Source organism: Felis catus, chromosome B4 (assembly GCF_018350175.1).
Source record: "Felis catus isolate Fca126 chromosome B4, F.catus_Fca126_mat1.0, whole genome shotgun sequence".
Classification (NCBI taxonomy): domain Eukaryota; kingdom Metazoa; phylum Chordata; class Mammalia; order Carnivora; family Felidae; genus Felis; species Felis catus.
This window is the reverse complement of record NC_058374.1, coordinates 5552067-5568229: the sequence shown is the minus strand read 5'-3', so window position 1 is coordinate 5568229 and position 16163 is coordinate 5552067. Positions and strand designations below refer to the sequence as shown.

General features: G+C 51.8%; 2 protein-coding genes across 9 annotated transcripts in view; one reads left to right on the top strand and one right to left on the bottom strand.

The window, feature by feature from the left end:
• FBH1 (F-box DNA helicase 1) overlaps positions 1-2137 on the bottom strand; it is a 217617-nt gene extending 215480 nt beyond the window's left edge. For 2 of the 3 annotated variants that reach the window (XM_023256302.2, XM_023256304.2), the window contains exon 1: positions 1328-1458. In XM_023256302.2, coding sequence (XP_023112070.2) covers position 1328 — 1 coding nt within the window. In that variant the 5' untranslated portion in view covers positions 1329-1458. Of the gene's footprint in view, positions 1-1327 lie in introns of all 3 variants that reach the window. The other variant, XM_045060833.1, reaches the window with a different exon arrangement.
• On the top strand, positions 2136-13199 carry ANKRD16 (ankyrin repeat domain 16). Of its 6 annotated transcripts, none has more exons than XM_045060836.1 (9): positions 2136-2455; positions 4393-4613; positions 6457-6499; positions 9397-9505; positions 9945-10106; positions 11154-11232; positions 11783-11842; positions 12221-12410; positions 12813-13199. In XM_045060836.1, exons 1-8 carry the CDS (start codon positions 2136-2138, stop codon positions 12376-12378), a joined length of 1152 nt encoding a protein of 383 aa, XP_044916771.1. In that variant the 3' UTR covers positions 12379-12410; positions 12813-13199. The 6 variants fall into 6 exon arrangements, 3 of the variants coding, with proteins under 3 accessions (XP_044916771.1, XP_044916770.1, XP_023112074.1); XM_045060835.1 differs by having other exon boundaries at positions 12809-13199; XR_006600270.1 differs by having other exon boundaries at positions 12221-12447.
• The last annotated feature ends 2964 nt before the right edge of the window (positions 13200-16163 follow it).

The following is a 16163-nucleotide window of genomic DNA, read 5'->3' as shown; positions in this document are numbered from 1 at the left end:
AGGCAGAATTAATTGCGCTGGGCACTAGTTACATAACCAATTCTCTGGGTCTGAAATATTCGTATTGTGCATCTGTGTGTGTCCCCCCATTTTGTTTTTTAAAACAGGGAAACTGGAGACATAAGGCAAGAAAAGGTGAAGCCGTGTGTAATTAGGATGGGGGAGGGCATTAGCAGCAAAAAATAGGAAGTTACTAGATGTTCAACTTCCATTTGCACCAAACCAACGGCTGTAGTAAAAGCAGGCTGGGCATGTTCTAAAACGTCGTGCATTTCAAAATAATTGGATGCCTACCTTTTGTTGAAGTGGCAAGACGTAATGTAACAGTAACTTTGGCAAAGCTGATATTGGACCCACTTCTGTCTCCAATGACTACCCATATTACTCAGAAAATGAACCAAATTCAATATGCTCATTAGGAAAACGGGCTTGTTTTCATGGGTCCCTAACCAGAGGTCTTTTTTTTTTTTTTTTTTTTTTTTTTTTTTTTTTTTTAATCTCCCTTAATTTATTCGAGCACAGCTCCAGAAACCACCAGCTAGGAGCTACCTTTGTTCCAGAAGACTTTACTACCTGTAGTTGCACGGGGGAAAGGACTTCTTTAGGCCTCAATTTCCACACCTGTAATGATTGCCTTACAGGCTTGTTTGCAGATTAGATAATTAACGTAAAGTACTTTACCACACAGCACAACACAAAAATGTAAAGCCTCTTTCCAGGCCTAGCAAATAGCAACTTTTGGATTGAAAACAGCAGAAGGTTTAAGTGACTAGTAGCCAGTAAGATCTGGCTAAGAACTCAGTACCTGCCCTAATCTCTCCCATCACCCGATACAGCCTGCTTAGATCTCAACAAAACAAGTTCGAGGCCTTCCCACCTCACCCCAATTTTCTTAATATCCAGAAAAGGGAAGGGAGACTGCAAACGAAAGAGTGGCAGAAGGACACAATCAAGTGACTCGCCCAAGGTCAAAACACTAGGGCAGAAAAGGCAATGCTGGCTTGCCAGCCACCGAGGCCACGTCCCCCAAGACTCGGTCCTCAACAACTGACGAGGGGCGACCAGCTGTCCCCTCCCCGGGCCACAGAACGCAGTGTGGGGGCGCCCCTCGCCCTACTGCGTGCACGCCCCGCCGAGCCCCGGCAGCGCGGCGGCCGGCGGCGGGCACGAACTCCTCCACCGCTGAGCTCGGCCCGGGCCCCGGAGGCCCCCGCGGCCCTGCTGCCCTCCCCGCGAGGCCGGACCCCAAAGCAGGACCCCCAGAGGTTCAGTGTCCCCACGGCCGGGCCCCGCCCGCGCTCCCTGCCACGTCCGCTGCCTCACGCACTATGGCGCTCCGGACCCGGGCTCCCGCCGCCACCGCCGCCGCCACCGCCGCCGCCGCCGCCGCAGGGCCCGGGCCACCCGGCCTCCCAGTCCCAGCGTCCCCAGGGCAGCGCCAGCCCGAGCAGGCCGCCGACTTCCTCCGCCAGCTCCGCCCTAGCCGCAGCCCCGGGAAGAGCCCGTCGCCAGGGCTGACGGACGGCCTGCACGGCCAATCGGAACGGCAGGAGGAGGGGGCGCGCTGACGGACTGCTCCAGCGACCAATCGGAACGCGCTCCAGCAGGGGGCGCGGCTACCGCTGGCAGGCTCCGCCCCGTCCGTGCTTCCGCTGGGGCCCGGGAGGCGAGCGGAAAGTTTCCCAGAGTTCCTCCGAGCTCCCGGAGACCAAAGGAGGGGTCGCGGCGGGGCGAGGGGCTGGCTGAGGTTGGGTGCGGGAGGGGTCGGGGGTGGGGACGCGCGGGGGCCCACCCCCTCGCTGAGGGCCCGCGGCGGCCCCCAGCTGGCTCCCTCGGCTGCGGGGCCGGCCTCCTCCTCCGGGCGGCGCTCGGGCCGGGGGGACCCCGCAGCGGCGCGCTGTGAGCGCGGGCCCGGGGCGGGGCCGTCGGAGGCTCCCGCCCACCTGAGGTGCCGCCCCCAAAAGAAGCCCGCGCGGGCTGCAGCCTGGGAACTAGCCGCGCGCCCGTGAGCTGGTCCGCAGCGGCCCGCCCGGCGAGTCGCCCGCTGGAGGACTGGCCCCACGCGGAGCAGCGGGACCGGGTGGGTGTGGGGCGGGGGGCGCAGGGCTGGGGGGCCCCGGACGCCCCGCGCGGTCATGGCGGCGCCCGGGGACCCGCGGCGGCCCTACCGGCTGGCGCAGGAGGGCCGGCTGTGCGCCCTGCGGGAGGAGCTGCGGGGAGCCGGGCGCGCGAGCTGCCCGGGGCCCGCCGGGGACACCCTGCTGCACTGCGCCGCCCGTCACGGCCATCGGGACGTGCTGGCCTACCTGGTGGAGTCCTGGGACATGGACATCGAGGCCGCCAACCGGGACTACAAGCGGCCTCTGCACGAGGCTGCCTCCATGGGCCACCGGGACTGCGTGCGATACCTGCTGGGCAGAGGAGCCGCGGTGGACTGCCTCAAGAAGGCCGACTGGTAGGTGGCTGGAGTTCCAGAAAGATCTCTCCCCCGTCCCCTTTTCCGCAGAGTCCCAGATTCCCGTCTACTTTGTCCACCTCGACCCCATAGCTTCTCAGCCTTCCCCGACAGGACAGATGACCCACTGCGACCACTGTTCCTACTCTTGCGGGGTCAAGTGCTCCAACCTTGTGTTCCAAACCCGTTCTCTTCATGAAAGAGTATAGAATACGATCAAACAGGGAATTGTCTGTACCCTGTATAGCTTGAGCCTCGCCTAGCTGCATGAGTACACCAGTGTCATTGTTTGAACTTGCTACTTTGAAATAAAGGTGCACAGAAGGTTGCAAACAAAGGTTGCTGGAAGCCCCACAAGCCCACCCCCCAGCTGCCCCTAAAGGTACCATCTTACACAGCTGCAGTAGGATATCAAAACTAAGAAACTGACGTTGCTGCAGTCAGTGTACTCATTCAGATTTCACCAGTTGTAAGGACACTTGAGTGTGTGCGGTGCTCTGTGTGATCTTATCACGGGAATAGCCTTGCATAACCGCCTCCACAGTCTACACACTCACCTGTGCCATCACCCAAACCAGCTGCATTTTGTTAGAGCGACATTGTGTTCAGTACTCACTACCTGGGCCTCCTTAGGGGTTATGAACAGCCTAAGAATCATAACGTAATGAAGTTCCTGCCTGCAACAGATTCCTGATCTGATAGAAGTATGAGCCACGGCAGATAGCCTTATAGTTAAATAAAGTGCGTCTTGCTCGCTGGGGTGGGGGAGTCTGCATGGGTATGTGTTGAGGGCTGCACTTTGGCCATGACTTAGCACAAGACTGAATTTCTGCTGCTGCTGGGCAGTAGGTCTAAAGACCTTAACAAGGAACACGTTACCTCATACGTGCCTCAAAACAATTCTGTGGGGAACCGGCCTCCCCTCAAATAACCATTAAAGGGCAAGGTTCATTTGACGATGTATTTGGCAGGTATAGTCCTAGGGAGGCATTTTTGCCCATTCTCCCCTTCCTGGCTTTCTGCTGTACCTTCCCTGCTTTTCCAATCCTCATGCCTTGCTCAAGATTCTTCCCTCTGTGAAGTCTTTCTGGAAGGTTCCAGCCTTCATTTATTTGGGTTTCCCCCTCTTACTATCACTACTACGTCCCGCCCCCAAAGTGTTGGTAATTAATTAATATCACAACAATCTTAGGAGCTAGATCCAGATGAGGCCTTGGAGGTCACCCACGTATAGTGAGCTCCCTGCTGTGTGCCAGACGTGGGTTCTAACCCCTGGGAATAAGGAGGTAAGTAAGATCTGCCCTTGCTTTCCAGGGGTTGTGTCTTCCTCATTTTGCAAGGAAGAAACCAGAAACTCATGGAATTGAAATGGCTCACCCAAATCATTTATGTGGCAGAAAAGGAAAGGAAGGATAGAGTCACCTCTCTTGACATTCATGTAGCTTATTCCCATAACTGTGGACACAAGTCAGTTCAGAAACTTCTTATAGTCACGCTGTTTGGTTTGTGTCACCCATGTGTGCTCCTCCTGGGGAGGCACTATGTCCAATGTTCTTTTTTGATGCCTTCTCAGCACAATTTAAGAAACAGTTACTGACTGAAGTAAATGGGATAAGTCTGGCAGGGTACCTCTTACACAAACACTACAAGACAGACTGTGGTTTCCACTCACTCTGTCTCAGTTCAGCCCCATAGTGCAAACTAGTTCTGAAGCGGGCCTGCCTCCTCGCTGTTCCCCTCCTTCGGGTACACCTATTCTAGGGGCCTCACAGCAGGCAGAGAAGTTGCCCGTCGAAGCTGTTTTCCTGCTTCCCAGACCCCCGAGTCCCATAGGTTTTCATCTCTGCCAAGGACACGTGATTTTCTGAAGACCTGGTCGCACGCTTCTAACGTCTCAGCTGCCCTTCCGTCTGACGGTTTGTCCTCGTTGGCCTTAGGACCCCACTGATGATGGCCTGCACAAGGAGGAATCTCGAGGTGATCCAGGACCTTGTGGAACATGGCGCTAATCCACTTCTCAAGAACAAAGACGGCTGGAACAGTGTCCACGTTGCCAGCCGAGAGGGGGACCCTGTGATCCTCCAGTACTTGCTCACTGTTTGCCCAGACGCCTGGAAGACGGAGAGCAAGATCGGGAGAACCCCCCTGCACACGGCAGGTACGGCCAGGAGCCCTGCAGGGACGCACGCGTAGATGTGCAGCCACTTGGCCTGACGCCGCAGAACGCCTTCTAGTTAGAGTCGCCCACGGGGGTGGGGTTTGGAAACTAGAGGGCCAGGAATAAGAGCAGCTTTGGGACATCTTGGCACACAGTTTGCTGTCCAAACTAATGGAACGTGGCACAAACATTCTTCCTCCTATTCATTCGCTTTTCCTGTATATCTGTCCAGTCCTCCCCAGTTTCCTAGACAGAAAGCTGGTTCTGTGCCTTACTGTCTTTGACCGTGGGCAACGAACTTAGTCTTTTAAGTGAGTTTCCTCATCAGCAAAATCATGACCATAACGATGCCCGTACCACAAGGTTGTTGTAGACTTCAAGGAACGCGACGTACATAAATCCCTTGGCGCAGTGCTTGATGCACAGTGAGCACAGAACAGCTGGGTGTTGCTATTTTCAGCATCTTCTTACGTTGTTACTGTTTCGGGCAGGATAAAAAGAGACTGTATTTCTGCACATCGTCAGCAGCACCTACCATAGTGCTGACCATGTAAATAAATGTAGGTGCTTGTAATTAAGTACCTGGGCCTGAGTGTATTTGACTTATCCAGTGATAATGTCAATAAAAACTTGGGGCACAACTGAGTGATTATCCTTAAATCTGAATTGCCTATTTGTAGATTATTTTTAATTAGTGGAAAGCAAAAAGTGCTGTGGTATAACACAGATATTAAAGACCTCAAAAGTCCAGATCAAGACATTTAGAAAATAAGGGTTCCGGGTGGCTCACCCAGTTAAGCACCTACCTCTTGATTTCAGCTCAGGTCACGATCTCACAGTTTGTGGGCTCAAGCCCCACTTCGGGCTCTGTGTTGACAGCGTGGAGCCTACTTGGGTTTCTCTCTCTCCCTCTCTTTGCCCCTCCCCCACTCACTATCTCCCAAAAAAGAAATAAACTTTAAAAAAAAAAGAAATTTAGAAAATAATCTTCAGCCTTCTGCATAGTACATTGAATTAGAATACAGGGCTATAGTTTCTCAAAACATGAATACCTATGACATGATATAGTGTAGGAAATACGCATACAATTATTATGGCCACAGAGAGCAGTTAGAGACCAAGGAATTCTTTCTAAAACTTTATAAGTGAAGGGCACCTGTCGGTTAAGCATCCTACTCTTGATTTCAGCTCAGGTCATGTTCTCGTAGTCATGAGATTGAGCCATGCTTTGGGCTCCATGCTAAGTGTTGTTTAAGATTCTTTCTCTCTCACCCTCTGCCCACTCATGTTCTCTGTCTCTCTCAACCAAAAAAAAAGGTGGGGGGGGGAGCACTTTATAAGTGAGTAGAAAAACTTTTCTTTTTGCTCTTGAATTGTTTGACTAGTTGCCATAGAAACTAGAAACAATCAGCACCTAGCCATTCACAAAAAGTGGTGGAGAACAGATAGTTGAAATCTTTATTATTAAGTTTGGTTTTCTTTAGCAGGAGAATTACATTCCTGGTTATTTTGTTGTGGATCACTATTAATATGTTTGTCTACGATAATATGTTTTTCCTACACAAAAACTGACCGGCCCTAAGGATTTGCAGCACAAAATTGAAGAGAAAGTTTAGGACTGAGAATTTGCCATGAAAGTGTTTATAAAGACAAGATAATCAAATGTTGACTGGCAACATCTTTACCACTTACCCAGCTAAATTTTTATTTGTCTAGTGTGGTAACAGTGTATCTAATTACTGCTTCCCATAAGTGATAGCTAAGAGGACAGGGCAGAAAGAAGAGGAAAAGAAAGTTTTATACATGCACTAAAAGGCTCTGACTCTCAACTCTCTTCTCCCAGCAATGCATGGCTGTTTAGAGGCAGTAAAGGTGCTTCTACAGAGGTAAGAACAAAACACCAAATTGAACAAAGTATTCACCAATTGTGATGCTTAATATTGATACTGTAAGTAGAGCTCAGAAAAATTGCTCAGAAACTACAGTGCGAAAAGAGAAATGAACAAAGAACATAAGATAACTCAAAGAATATGACACAAAAATAGCTGACAACCATAAGGGGGAAAAATCATCCATGTATCTGTTCGTTCGACAAGGATTCATGTCTTCATTCGTTCAGCATCTAAGCTCTAAGCACTATGCCAGATGCACGGGCTACAACAGAAGCCAGCCAGCATGGGTCCCCCCTCATGGAACTCACACACAGGCAGAGAAGACACTGTTCGCATCCTGTGAGTCTGATGAGTGCCAGGAATTGCAGAATCCCTCCAGGAACATAAGACAGGGAGACCCAACTTGGCCGGGAGTGTGAAATCTTGGCCCCAGGGATATTTAAGCCATGATCTGAAGGAGGCTGAGCGTGGGAGGTGTGGCAGCATTCCAGGGGTAACAGTACCCGGGAATGCTCAGAGCAGAGAGAAAGCATGTGTGTTAGTAAGCTGAGAGAAGTTGAGGGTGTGCTGATACCTAAGGAGTGAAGGGAGGACAGTACGCGATGAGGCTGGAGAGGAAGACTGGACTCAGGTGGGGCTGTGTGAGACTGTAGATCTTATTCGAAACGTATAAGGCCCCACTGAAGGGTTGTAAGCAGAGGGGTGGGTGGACGGCAGTAAGAAGTTTGCATTTTTTAAGGTCCTCTGGTTGGAAAACAGAGAGCGGGTAGGAAGGGAAGCAGGAGTGGGTGCAGTGAACGTTGGGAGGCCATTACAGTTAAACAAGAGAAATCGTGGCTGTACTAAGATGCTGACCGTAGGGGTGGAGAGAGAGATTGGGAGATACTAAGGAAGCGGAATCAACAGATCTGGGTGAATAATTGGATCAAGGGAATGAGGAAGGAGAAGTCAAGGATGACAGGTTTCTCACCGAAGCATCCGGCGGTGGTGCTGGTGCCATTTACTGAGACAAAATACTGCAGGAGGAGCAGGTTTGCGGGGAAGATGATAATTTCACTTCGGGACACGTTGAGTTGCATGTGCTTGTGAGGCACCCAAGCAGAGACATGGAGTGGGGAGCCACAGACACAGATCTGAGTCCCACAGGAGAGGTGTGAGCAGAGCTATAAATGTGAGCATCATCAACATAGAAGTGTTGACTGAATTCACGAGACTGGGAGAGGTTATCTGAGGAGATGATGTATAGTAGGAAGAGAACAGGGCTTCATGCAGTGCTGTGCAGGAGCAAAGATCGTACGGTAGATGGAAGGGAGAGGAGAGGCCTCTGTGAGGTCATATCGAAACTGTAATTTGAAGGAGAGGTTGGAGTTCACCTAGCGAAGAAGGGAGAAACGGTGTTCCAAGCAGAGGGGATCAGCAGATGCAAAGGCAGCAAAGAGCTAGGCAACTGGAGGAGAAGAGAATGACCACGGAGAGGGTAGGACAGAGAGGACCATGACAAAGGTAGAACAGGTGGAAGTGGGACCAAGAAGGTAGGACAGATAGGACCCTGAAGGTAAGAATGGAAGAAGACAGGAGAGGAGGGAGGTCAGATAGGAACGGAAGAAGGTGGGTCAGGTGGGAAGCAGGACCAGGACGAACAGAAGACCAGGAAGAAGGTAGGAACAGAAGACAGGATGGGTGGGAGGTAGGACAGGTAGGAACAGAAGGTAGGTCAGGTGGGAGGCACGACCAAGAAGAAGGTAGGAATGGAAGTTGGTAGGACAGGTGGATGTGGTAGGACTGTAAGGAAGAGAGGACCAGGAAGAAGGTAGGACAGTTGTGACCATGGAGAAGATAAGAATGGAAAATGTCAGGAGGACGAGGGAGGTAAGACTTTGTTAGAAGGTAGAGGTGGGATTGTGAAGATGGTAGGAGTAGAAGAAGACCAGGTAGGAAGTAGGACAGCTGAGACCATAAGGAAGGTAGAAACGGAGAAAGCTCAGGTAGGAGGTAGGACCGTGGTGATGATAGGAAGGGAAGAAGGTCAGTCCGTTTGGAGTCAGGACTGAGAAGAGGACGAGGAAGAAGGTGGGACTGGTAGTGCCGTAAACAAGGAAGATGGGAGGAGGCAGGTCTGTGGAGAAGGTAGGAAAGGAAGAAGGTCACCTTGGAAGCTGAATTAAGAAAAAGTAGGACAGGTCGGAATGGAAGAAGGCAGTACTGAGAAAGCAGAACCAGGAAGAGGATAGGCTGAAGGTGAGAACAGAAAGGATAGGACAGTGAGGTAGGTAGGAACAGAAAAAGGCAGGACCCAGATGAAGGTAGAACAGGCAGGAGTATGAAGAAGGTAGGACAAGTGGGTAGTAGGACTGAGAAGAAGGTGGGACGAGGAGGACCAGGAAGGAGGTGGGACAAAGAAGAAGGTGGGAGGAGGGGGATCAGGAAGGAGGTGGGGTGTGGTGAGCGCAGGGAGGAGGGAGGGTGCAAGGAAGGAACTTGGAGAGAGGGGTGGATGTCACAATGTCCTGACTCCGTGGTTGTGACGTTTTAGATTTTGTCCTTTGTGATTGGCCCATACGAGTTTTAAGCAGGCACGGCCACACCCAGGGTACCTAAAAGAATGGATTCACGGGCAGGAGCCCAGGGGAGGAAGATGGGTCGGAGGCTGTGTTTCGGACACGGAATTGAGATTTTGGTAACAGCAGTTACGAGGGATCAGGGGTGACCTCCAGCTTCTGGCAGAAGAAGCTGGAAAGATGAGGGTCTGTAGGACAGGGGGAGGGAGGTCAGAGGGGGAGCGGAGGTGCAGGGGACAGTGGGCTGGCTCTGGAGAAAGGGGAGGGGAGCACGCTCCAGATTGTCCCAGCTCGTCCGCACCACACGTCACCTACCGTGGGTTTGGACTCCAGGGGCCAGTACCAACCAGACTGCAGGGACAGGTGTGGCTCCACACCCTTCATGGACGCGCTTCAGTGTGGCCACATCGACGTAGCCAGGCTGCTGCTGGAAAAGCATCAGGTACGGAAGTGGTTTTATGTCTTTGCTTTTTCCTACAAGTTTTAGCTCCGGGAACAACCAAGAGCATAGTTGTTCCAATCCCTGGTTCAAATCCCAGCTCTGCCACGGTCTCCCCGGGGGACCCCTTGACCTCCTGGAGCATTAGTGTTTCCGTCTGTGATGTGGAGACACGTGATTTCTTCAGGGGGTCCCTGTGAGGAGTAGATAATGTAACACTGAGCGGCGGTCTCACTGCCCCCCCGGGTGCCCTTCTGGCTGGAGCGTGCCCACCTTCTGGTTGGAGAGCCTGTGAGGGTCTGGCAGCAGCTGTGTTACCATCTGCCCAGAAAAACCTACAAAGTCTAAAGTTTTGCCCAGATGTCAGAAGGTCCGTGGACCGGGTCTCTTTGCTTCTTACCTTTGTTCTACCCGCTCCCCCGCCCCCCCCCCCATCTACCAGGCCAGCGCGTCTGCCCAGGATTCCCTGGGGGCGCAGGCCATCCACAGGGCAGCGCTCACTGGGCAGAACGAAGCCATCCGCTTCTTGGTCTGTGAACTCGGCACGGACGTGGACGTGAGAGCAGCATCAGGCCACCTCACTGCACTGCACTACGCGGCGAAGGTCGGTTCCTTCCCTGCGGCGGACAGCTCGCGGCCCTGTCTCTTTGGTTCCATCTCTGTGCGGGAAGGAACCGCCCGTGACCTGCCCCTGAAGTGTCCCTTAAAATAGAAACCTGCCCTTATTTGCCTCTGGGTAAAACCTCTACTCTCAGTAACGCCTGCGTTTTGTGTTCGCGCCTGCCTTTCCGCCTTTGTGCCTTTCCGTTTTCGGGAATGTTATTCGAAGCCAAAAAAATTCATTCTGTGAAATTCCTAGTGCTCTGTCCGTACACTGGATTTCAGCTCAGGTTTCTGTGAGGCTCTTCTGCTTCGAAAACGGTTAAGACGTGCAAAACGTCTTCACTAGAAAAGTGGCTCCTTACAGCCCCGTTTTAAGTGTTAGGAGTGTTTTGTGTATTATCTTAAGCGGCTTTACTTATTTTTCTGGCTGCAACAGGAATAAATTTTTTTCTTGTGAACTGCACTCTCCTGCCGGTGTCCCCCCAGGAGGAATTGGGTGGGGCGGGGGGGGGGGGGTTGGGGTGGCCCTGGGGGCTCAAGCCAGTGGGTCCTAACACTGTAATGTGCAACCTTGACTTCCGCCTCACCGTGTACTGACTGCATACTGACTGGCTGGGTGGCTGGCTGGACAGGAAACCTGTAAAGTGCTTGGTAAATGGTGACATGAGCCGTGACAAGGCTCCCATCCAGGACAGGCTGCTGTCTCTTCCTGTTTATCCAGCAACATGCATGTTTGCTTGGAGAGATTCCGGAATTGCAAGTTCAGTATAAATCCGGATATATACTCCTTACACTGAAGGAAACCCAGCTGTATTAGTCGATAATTTGGACCTAGAGAGTAGATCCTCTGTATTTTAATAACCAAATGTCACCAAAATCTTTAACGGTTTATACTTGAACTTGAGAGCCGCACGCATCTTCCTTTAGAGGTGAGAATTCAGTGTCAGCAGTTGAGTATTTTAGAAGAAGTACCTAGCGTGCATTATTAGCGTTGAATGCCTCACTTGTGTCCTTGTCACGGTGATAACAAGTGTATTTCAACACTCAGGAAGGACACGTGAGCACAGTCCAGATGCTCTTAGCCTTGGGTGCCGACATCAACTGTAAAGACGCAAGAAATCGATCAGGTAGGCTTCTCACACATGCCTTGGAAGTTAATAGTAAACTGGATGTAAACGGTACACGGACTTTCTTATTAAAAACACTGGCTTTCATGTTACGCCCCTAGTAGCTCAGCAAGCTTTGTTTCGAATAACATCTGTTGGCAAAGCTGTGGGAGCGTTGCTGTTACCATGGCAATGGTGATGCCTGCTGGTCATTGCCACTGTGTTGTTATCACCGCTATTTGAACCACAGCAGCGCGTGCGTGCACCGTGGACGTACTTTCTATCCTAATCCACGGCGATGCCAGCTGTCCCAACAGTACAGATTTCTCTTAGGTTGTCTCTCTTTCGAGTGTATTTGAAAACTGTAACCACTATAATTTCTTAAAGTTGGGGCTCAGAAAAATGCTTTCAGAGCTACTCCTCTGGATTCGGACGTTAGAATAAACCCTCCCCTTAACACCCTGTGCTCTGGCGGCCTACCTTGCCAGTACGTTCGTGATGCTTCAGAAACTCCCTCCGAGGCTGCACAGGACAGTCACCAAGTTCAGGGACACAAGACTTTTCTCCGCAGAACACGGGATCCTGGGGCTCATGATGCCAGAAACCTTCAGTGCTAGCTTTCCAAGGGAAGGTGTGTCAGTGTTTCTTTTTGTCACATCATTCTTATTTGTGGCAGTATTTCTACTGACACGGAAAGTTCACAGAACTTTGAAAGTCTTTTCTTTGCCATTTCAAGTCTCCTGTTTCTCGTTCGTTAAATTGCTTGGTTGCTGTAGACAGATCTGTTAAGTCTTCTAATTGGTTGATGTTTTTAAAACCATTTCCAACCCAATCAGGTTAAAAGGAAAAATGTTTTGATCTCGTAGAGACAAAGGTGTAGAGACAAATTTACAGAATACAGAAATTCTGTGTAGCCGAGGGGGTGTTGTTTGTAGGAATAGCTGCTCCCCGGGTGGGCGTCGCCCCAGGGGTCCCACGCCAGATTTGTGTGGCCTCTGTCTCCACGCAGCCCTGCACCTGGCCTGCGCAGGCCAGCACGCAGCTTGCGTCGAGCTCCTTCTGCGGTCCGGGCTGAGGGACTCTCGGGACGACACAGGTGCCCTGGCTCAGCAGCTCGCGTGCGGCACGGACACCCTTCAGTGCTTCGACCACAGCGCGGCGTCCTGAGGGCATTTCTGAGGAGGACAGCAAAACGCATGGTGATTCACATCCTGCTTGGGGAGTTCAGTGAAGTCGGTCAGTAGCCAGCGGCCTCTGCCTCCCTCCCCTGCCTCCCCTCTACCCCCGGGTCTTGAGGAGGCTGGCATCCTAGGTGTGACCCACACACGGGCAGATCTGGACTCAGGAGTGCCCCGAGTCTTCCATAATCTGGATTTCGCTTTTTCTGCCCTGCAAGTGAAATTAGATGATTATGAAGTCGGTGTCTGGAACCCTTAGAAATGCACGTAATTACGTGAATACGGTATAGCATATGTATTTACACATATGTGTTCTACGGTTAATGCTATAGGGTAAGGCAGTGGTAAGAAGTGGCTATTTGTGTGAACCATAAAACATAACTGGCCTGTTTACTTTTTTCTTTTATTTACTTCTTTAGAGAGAGAGCACGTGCGATACAGAGATAGAGGACGAGAGAGAATCCCGAGCGGGCTCCGCGCTGATAGCTCGGGGCTTGATCCCTCAAACCGCGACCCGAGCCAACATCAAGAGCTGGCCGCTGAACTGACTAAGCCACCCAGGCACCCCTGCCTGTTTACTTTCTTCTTTCATAGGCTTTTTCTTGGCCATGACATTGGTTTCACTTTGGTTTTAGAGCCAGGAAGGAGATGCTTCCAACCTGCTTACACGGACATTTGGGAGGAAATAATGAAAATGTTTCTATATTCTGTGCACTGCTAGTTAAGCTATGACATTTTAATCTTGAGGTTATTTTTATTAGGTTCTGTGTTGGCTTCTTTCGGGTAATAAATACACCTAAAAAAAATGCATCTAAGATACTTTCAAAATTTTTCTGGCACCCCAGTTTAAGAATGGAGTTCTTGAAACCCACAGGTCACATTTCCTGTCCGTAACACCTGCCCACCAAGGCCTGTGACCGTTCAGAACGGCCACTTGACATTGTACCTCCACAAACTTTGTGGCAGTTGAAACAGATTGAAGACAGGATGAGTCCTCGGACATTTGGATTCTTTTCTTTTTTCCTTTTTTTTCGGGGGAGGGGTGGGGGGTTGGGTTGAAGATCATTTTCTCTGAGTGGCAGAGAATAATGAGCCCAAGTCAGTCTGTTAGAAAGTCCCACGTGTCAGTCACGAGGAACACTTGGTCCTCGTGTTTGTTGTAGCAGGAATTTCTGGTTCTTCATCCTCCCGGATGATGGCTGATTCCTAGTCCTAACAACAGGATAAACGTTCTGGGAGAGACACTCGGTTACAAAAGTGTCTCGTGACCCCTGAATCGCATCGGTGTTCATCTGTGCCGATTCGAGCTTCAGAGATGCCCCCGTGTCGCTGCCCCTGGGCGTGAAGATGGTCCCGTTGCATGCGGGGGGATGGGAGGATGTGTGTCGTGCTGGCTGCCTTCTCTGCGCACGCATGCGACGCGAGTTCTGAGAGGCAGCGGCTCCGTGCGGGTCCGTTCACGTCTGTAGCCATGGTTCCACCTTACAAACTAGCGGCTGACATGGTGCATGAGGCCGTGTCCCGGCTTGATGCCTTGTGACGTGGGCCGTGAAGGCCAGTGACAACAGTGGCAGAGACGGTGCGAATGGTCCAGTAACAGTCGGCACCTGTGGGGACGTGGGGACTTGGGGACGCCATGCCAGGAAGGAGTCGTGCCCCTCACTTCCTAATTGTGGCTGTCTCGCTTGCTCTGGTCTCAAAATTCTGTGACCTTCCAGGGAGCCCCCCCCCCCCCCAGGCCACCCGACCTAAAATTTTGTCTCCCCCCTCCTTCACTCCGGACCTCCTTTCCCTTGCCTCCTCCTCAGCACTTAACCACCACCAAATATGCTACACATTTTGAGTCATTTTCTTCGTTTACTGTATGTCTCCCCACTGAGATGTAGACTCCGGGCGGGGATTTTGTCTTGTTCACTCGCTGTGTCTACAGGTCTCAGAACAGCACCTGGCATGAAGCGGGTACTATTATGTGGCCAACAAGTGACACAAGGGTCACTTGTGTCTCTTGAACGCTGACTGCATCCTGGATCCGGTGCTGAGTGCCCTGCCTAGTTGGTCTCTCGGGGTCCCTTGGGTCATGCACGATGCAGCCCCTCTAAGGTTTACTCCACCTCCGGCATCCCGACATCTCCACCCGGTTCCCCCACGGACGCTTCCTGCCCACCGCAGTCTAGCCCTTTGCTGTCACTCTGCAGGGTCACCGGGTCTTCCTAACTACCCATCGAGCAAGGTGTTTTTAGCCCTCATGTTACTGATCCTTTCAGTCAGTTTGATTGTTGGTCTGAATCAGTCCTGCCTTCCCGAAGCCCGTTTCTCCTCATAGCTGATAAGACACGCCTGGGTTTTTCTGACGTCTGTCTCCATCTCTGGCGGGAGCACCTCTTCCAAGGCTGATCCTGAACAGCCATTGTGTCCCTGACTGTGTGTTCTCACTCTGCGTGTGCTCCCAGCATCTTGTCTGTCCTCTGTCCGACTGCCCCACTGTGGGGACCCTCTGTAGTCCTGGTTTCTGTTGCCTGAATGCCCTAGGCTGTCCCACAAAACCCAGCTTCGTCGGTAGCCTGCTTATGTGCATGCTTGCATCGGCCACCACGGTGATGTCCCTGCAATCCGCCCACTCAAGCTGGAAGCCACAAGTCCGTGGCTCCTCTTGGGTAGGAAACCCTGCTGAGTGACTCCCTTCGTCTGGCCCTCACGTTCTCATCCAGACCACCGTGGCGGCCTCCTGAGCGCCCTGTGCCCCCAGACCTGCCCTCCGTGGGGCTGTCCTGGAGCGCTCACGGATGTGACCAGGGCCACTGACTGCTGATGGCACCCGTGCTTCCCTGTCCCGCTTCCACGGGGGCCTGTGGCTGGTCCCGCAAGCGCCCTGACCCACAGTGAGAGTCTGTTCTAAGACTGATGGGGGCACAAGCGTCTGGAAGGAGACACAAATTGTAAGAATTGCAATTATTTGAAAATAGCTACGGCCTAACATGTATTCCTGAAACAAATATGCAAGAAAATATTTACAAGACAAAATAAGAAAGGGATGTCAAAACGGAAAAGAAATTACAGAAGTCAGGCCCGAAACACAGGCCTCCGTGAGGGGAGTTCAGGTAGGGAGAGCCCGCCGGGGGTTGGATTTGCCCAGATGCTGCTGCCGGAGACCGCCAGCAGGGGGCAGGCCCCTGGGTTCCACCAGGTTTTAAAGGCTCATTGTGAAATACAAAAAATAGTAAAGGAGAAAACAGAAATAACCTGTTATCCCACTACTGAGAAATAACCACTCTTACTTCCTCTAAGTCTTTAATACTTTAATACTCCAGTATATACTGGAGATGATGCCACATGCACAGCGTTCCCGTAACTTTATGCGGGAAACATACCCCAACACCCTACAAAACTTTGTGAACTTTTATTGTAATCACTATCTAATACTTCACGGTGTTGTCGGCCATATTTATTCTCTGATATTGTCATCTTTGTTCTGTTAAGACAGAAAGCCATCAGACTCGACAGCAGGCAGAGGCAGGGGCTTCAGAACTGAAAAAAGGCTCAGGTCTGATCCCAGGTCAGGGCTGCTTCGGGCTGAGAGATGCGGGGCTGGGGGACAGCGGGCCCATGGGACGGAGGGACTGGGGGACGGAGGGGCCAGTGGACAGTGGGGCCTGAGTGTTGGCTGTGCTCTTTGGGAGGTGCCGAGTAGTGTGAAAAGAAAGGAAAGGTAGGAAGACAATTTAAGAGGATAGGCTTTCTCAAAGGGTGAGACATAGTGTGTGTCAGACTCAGATA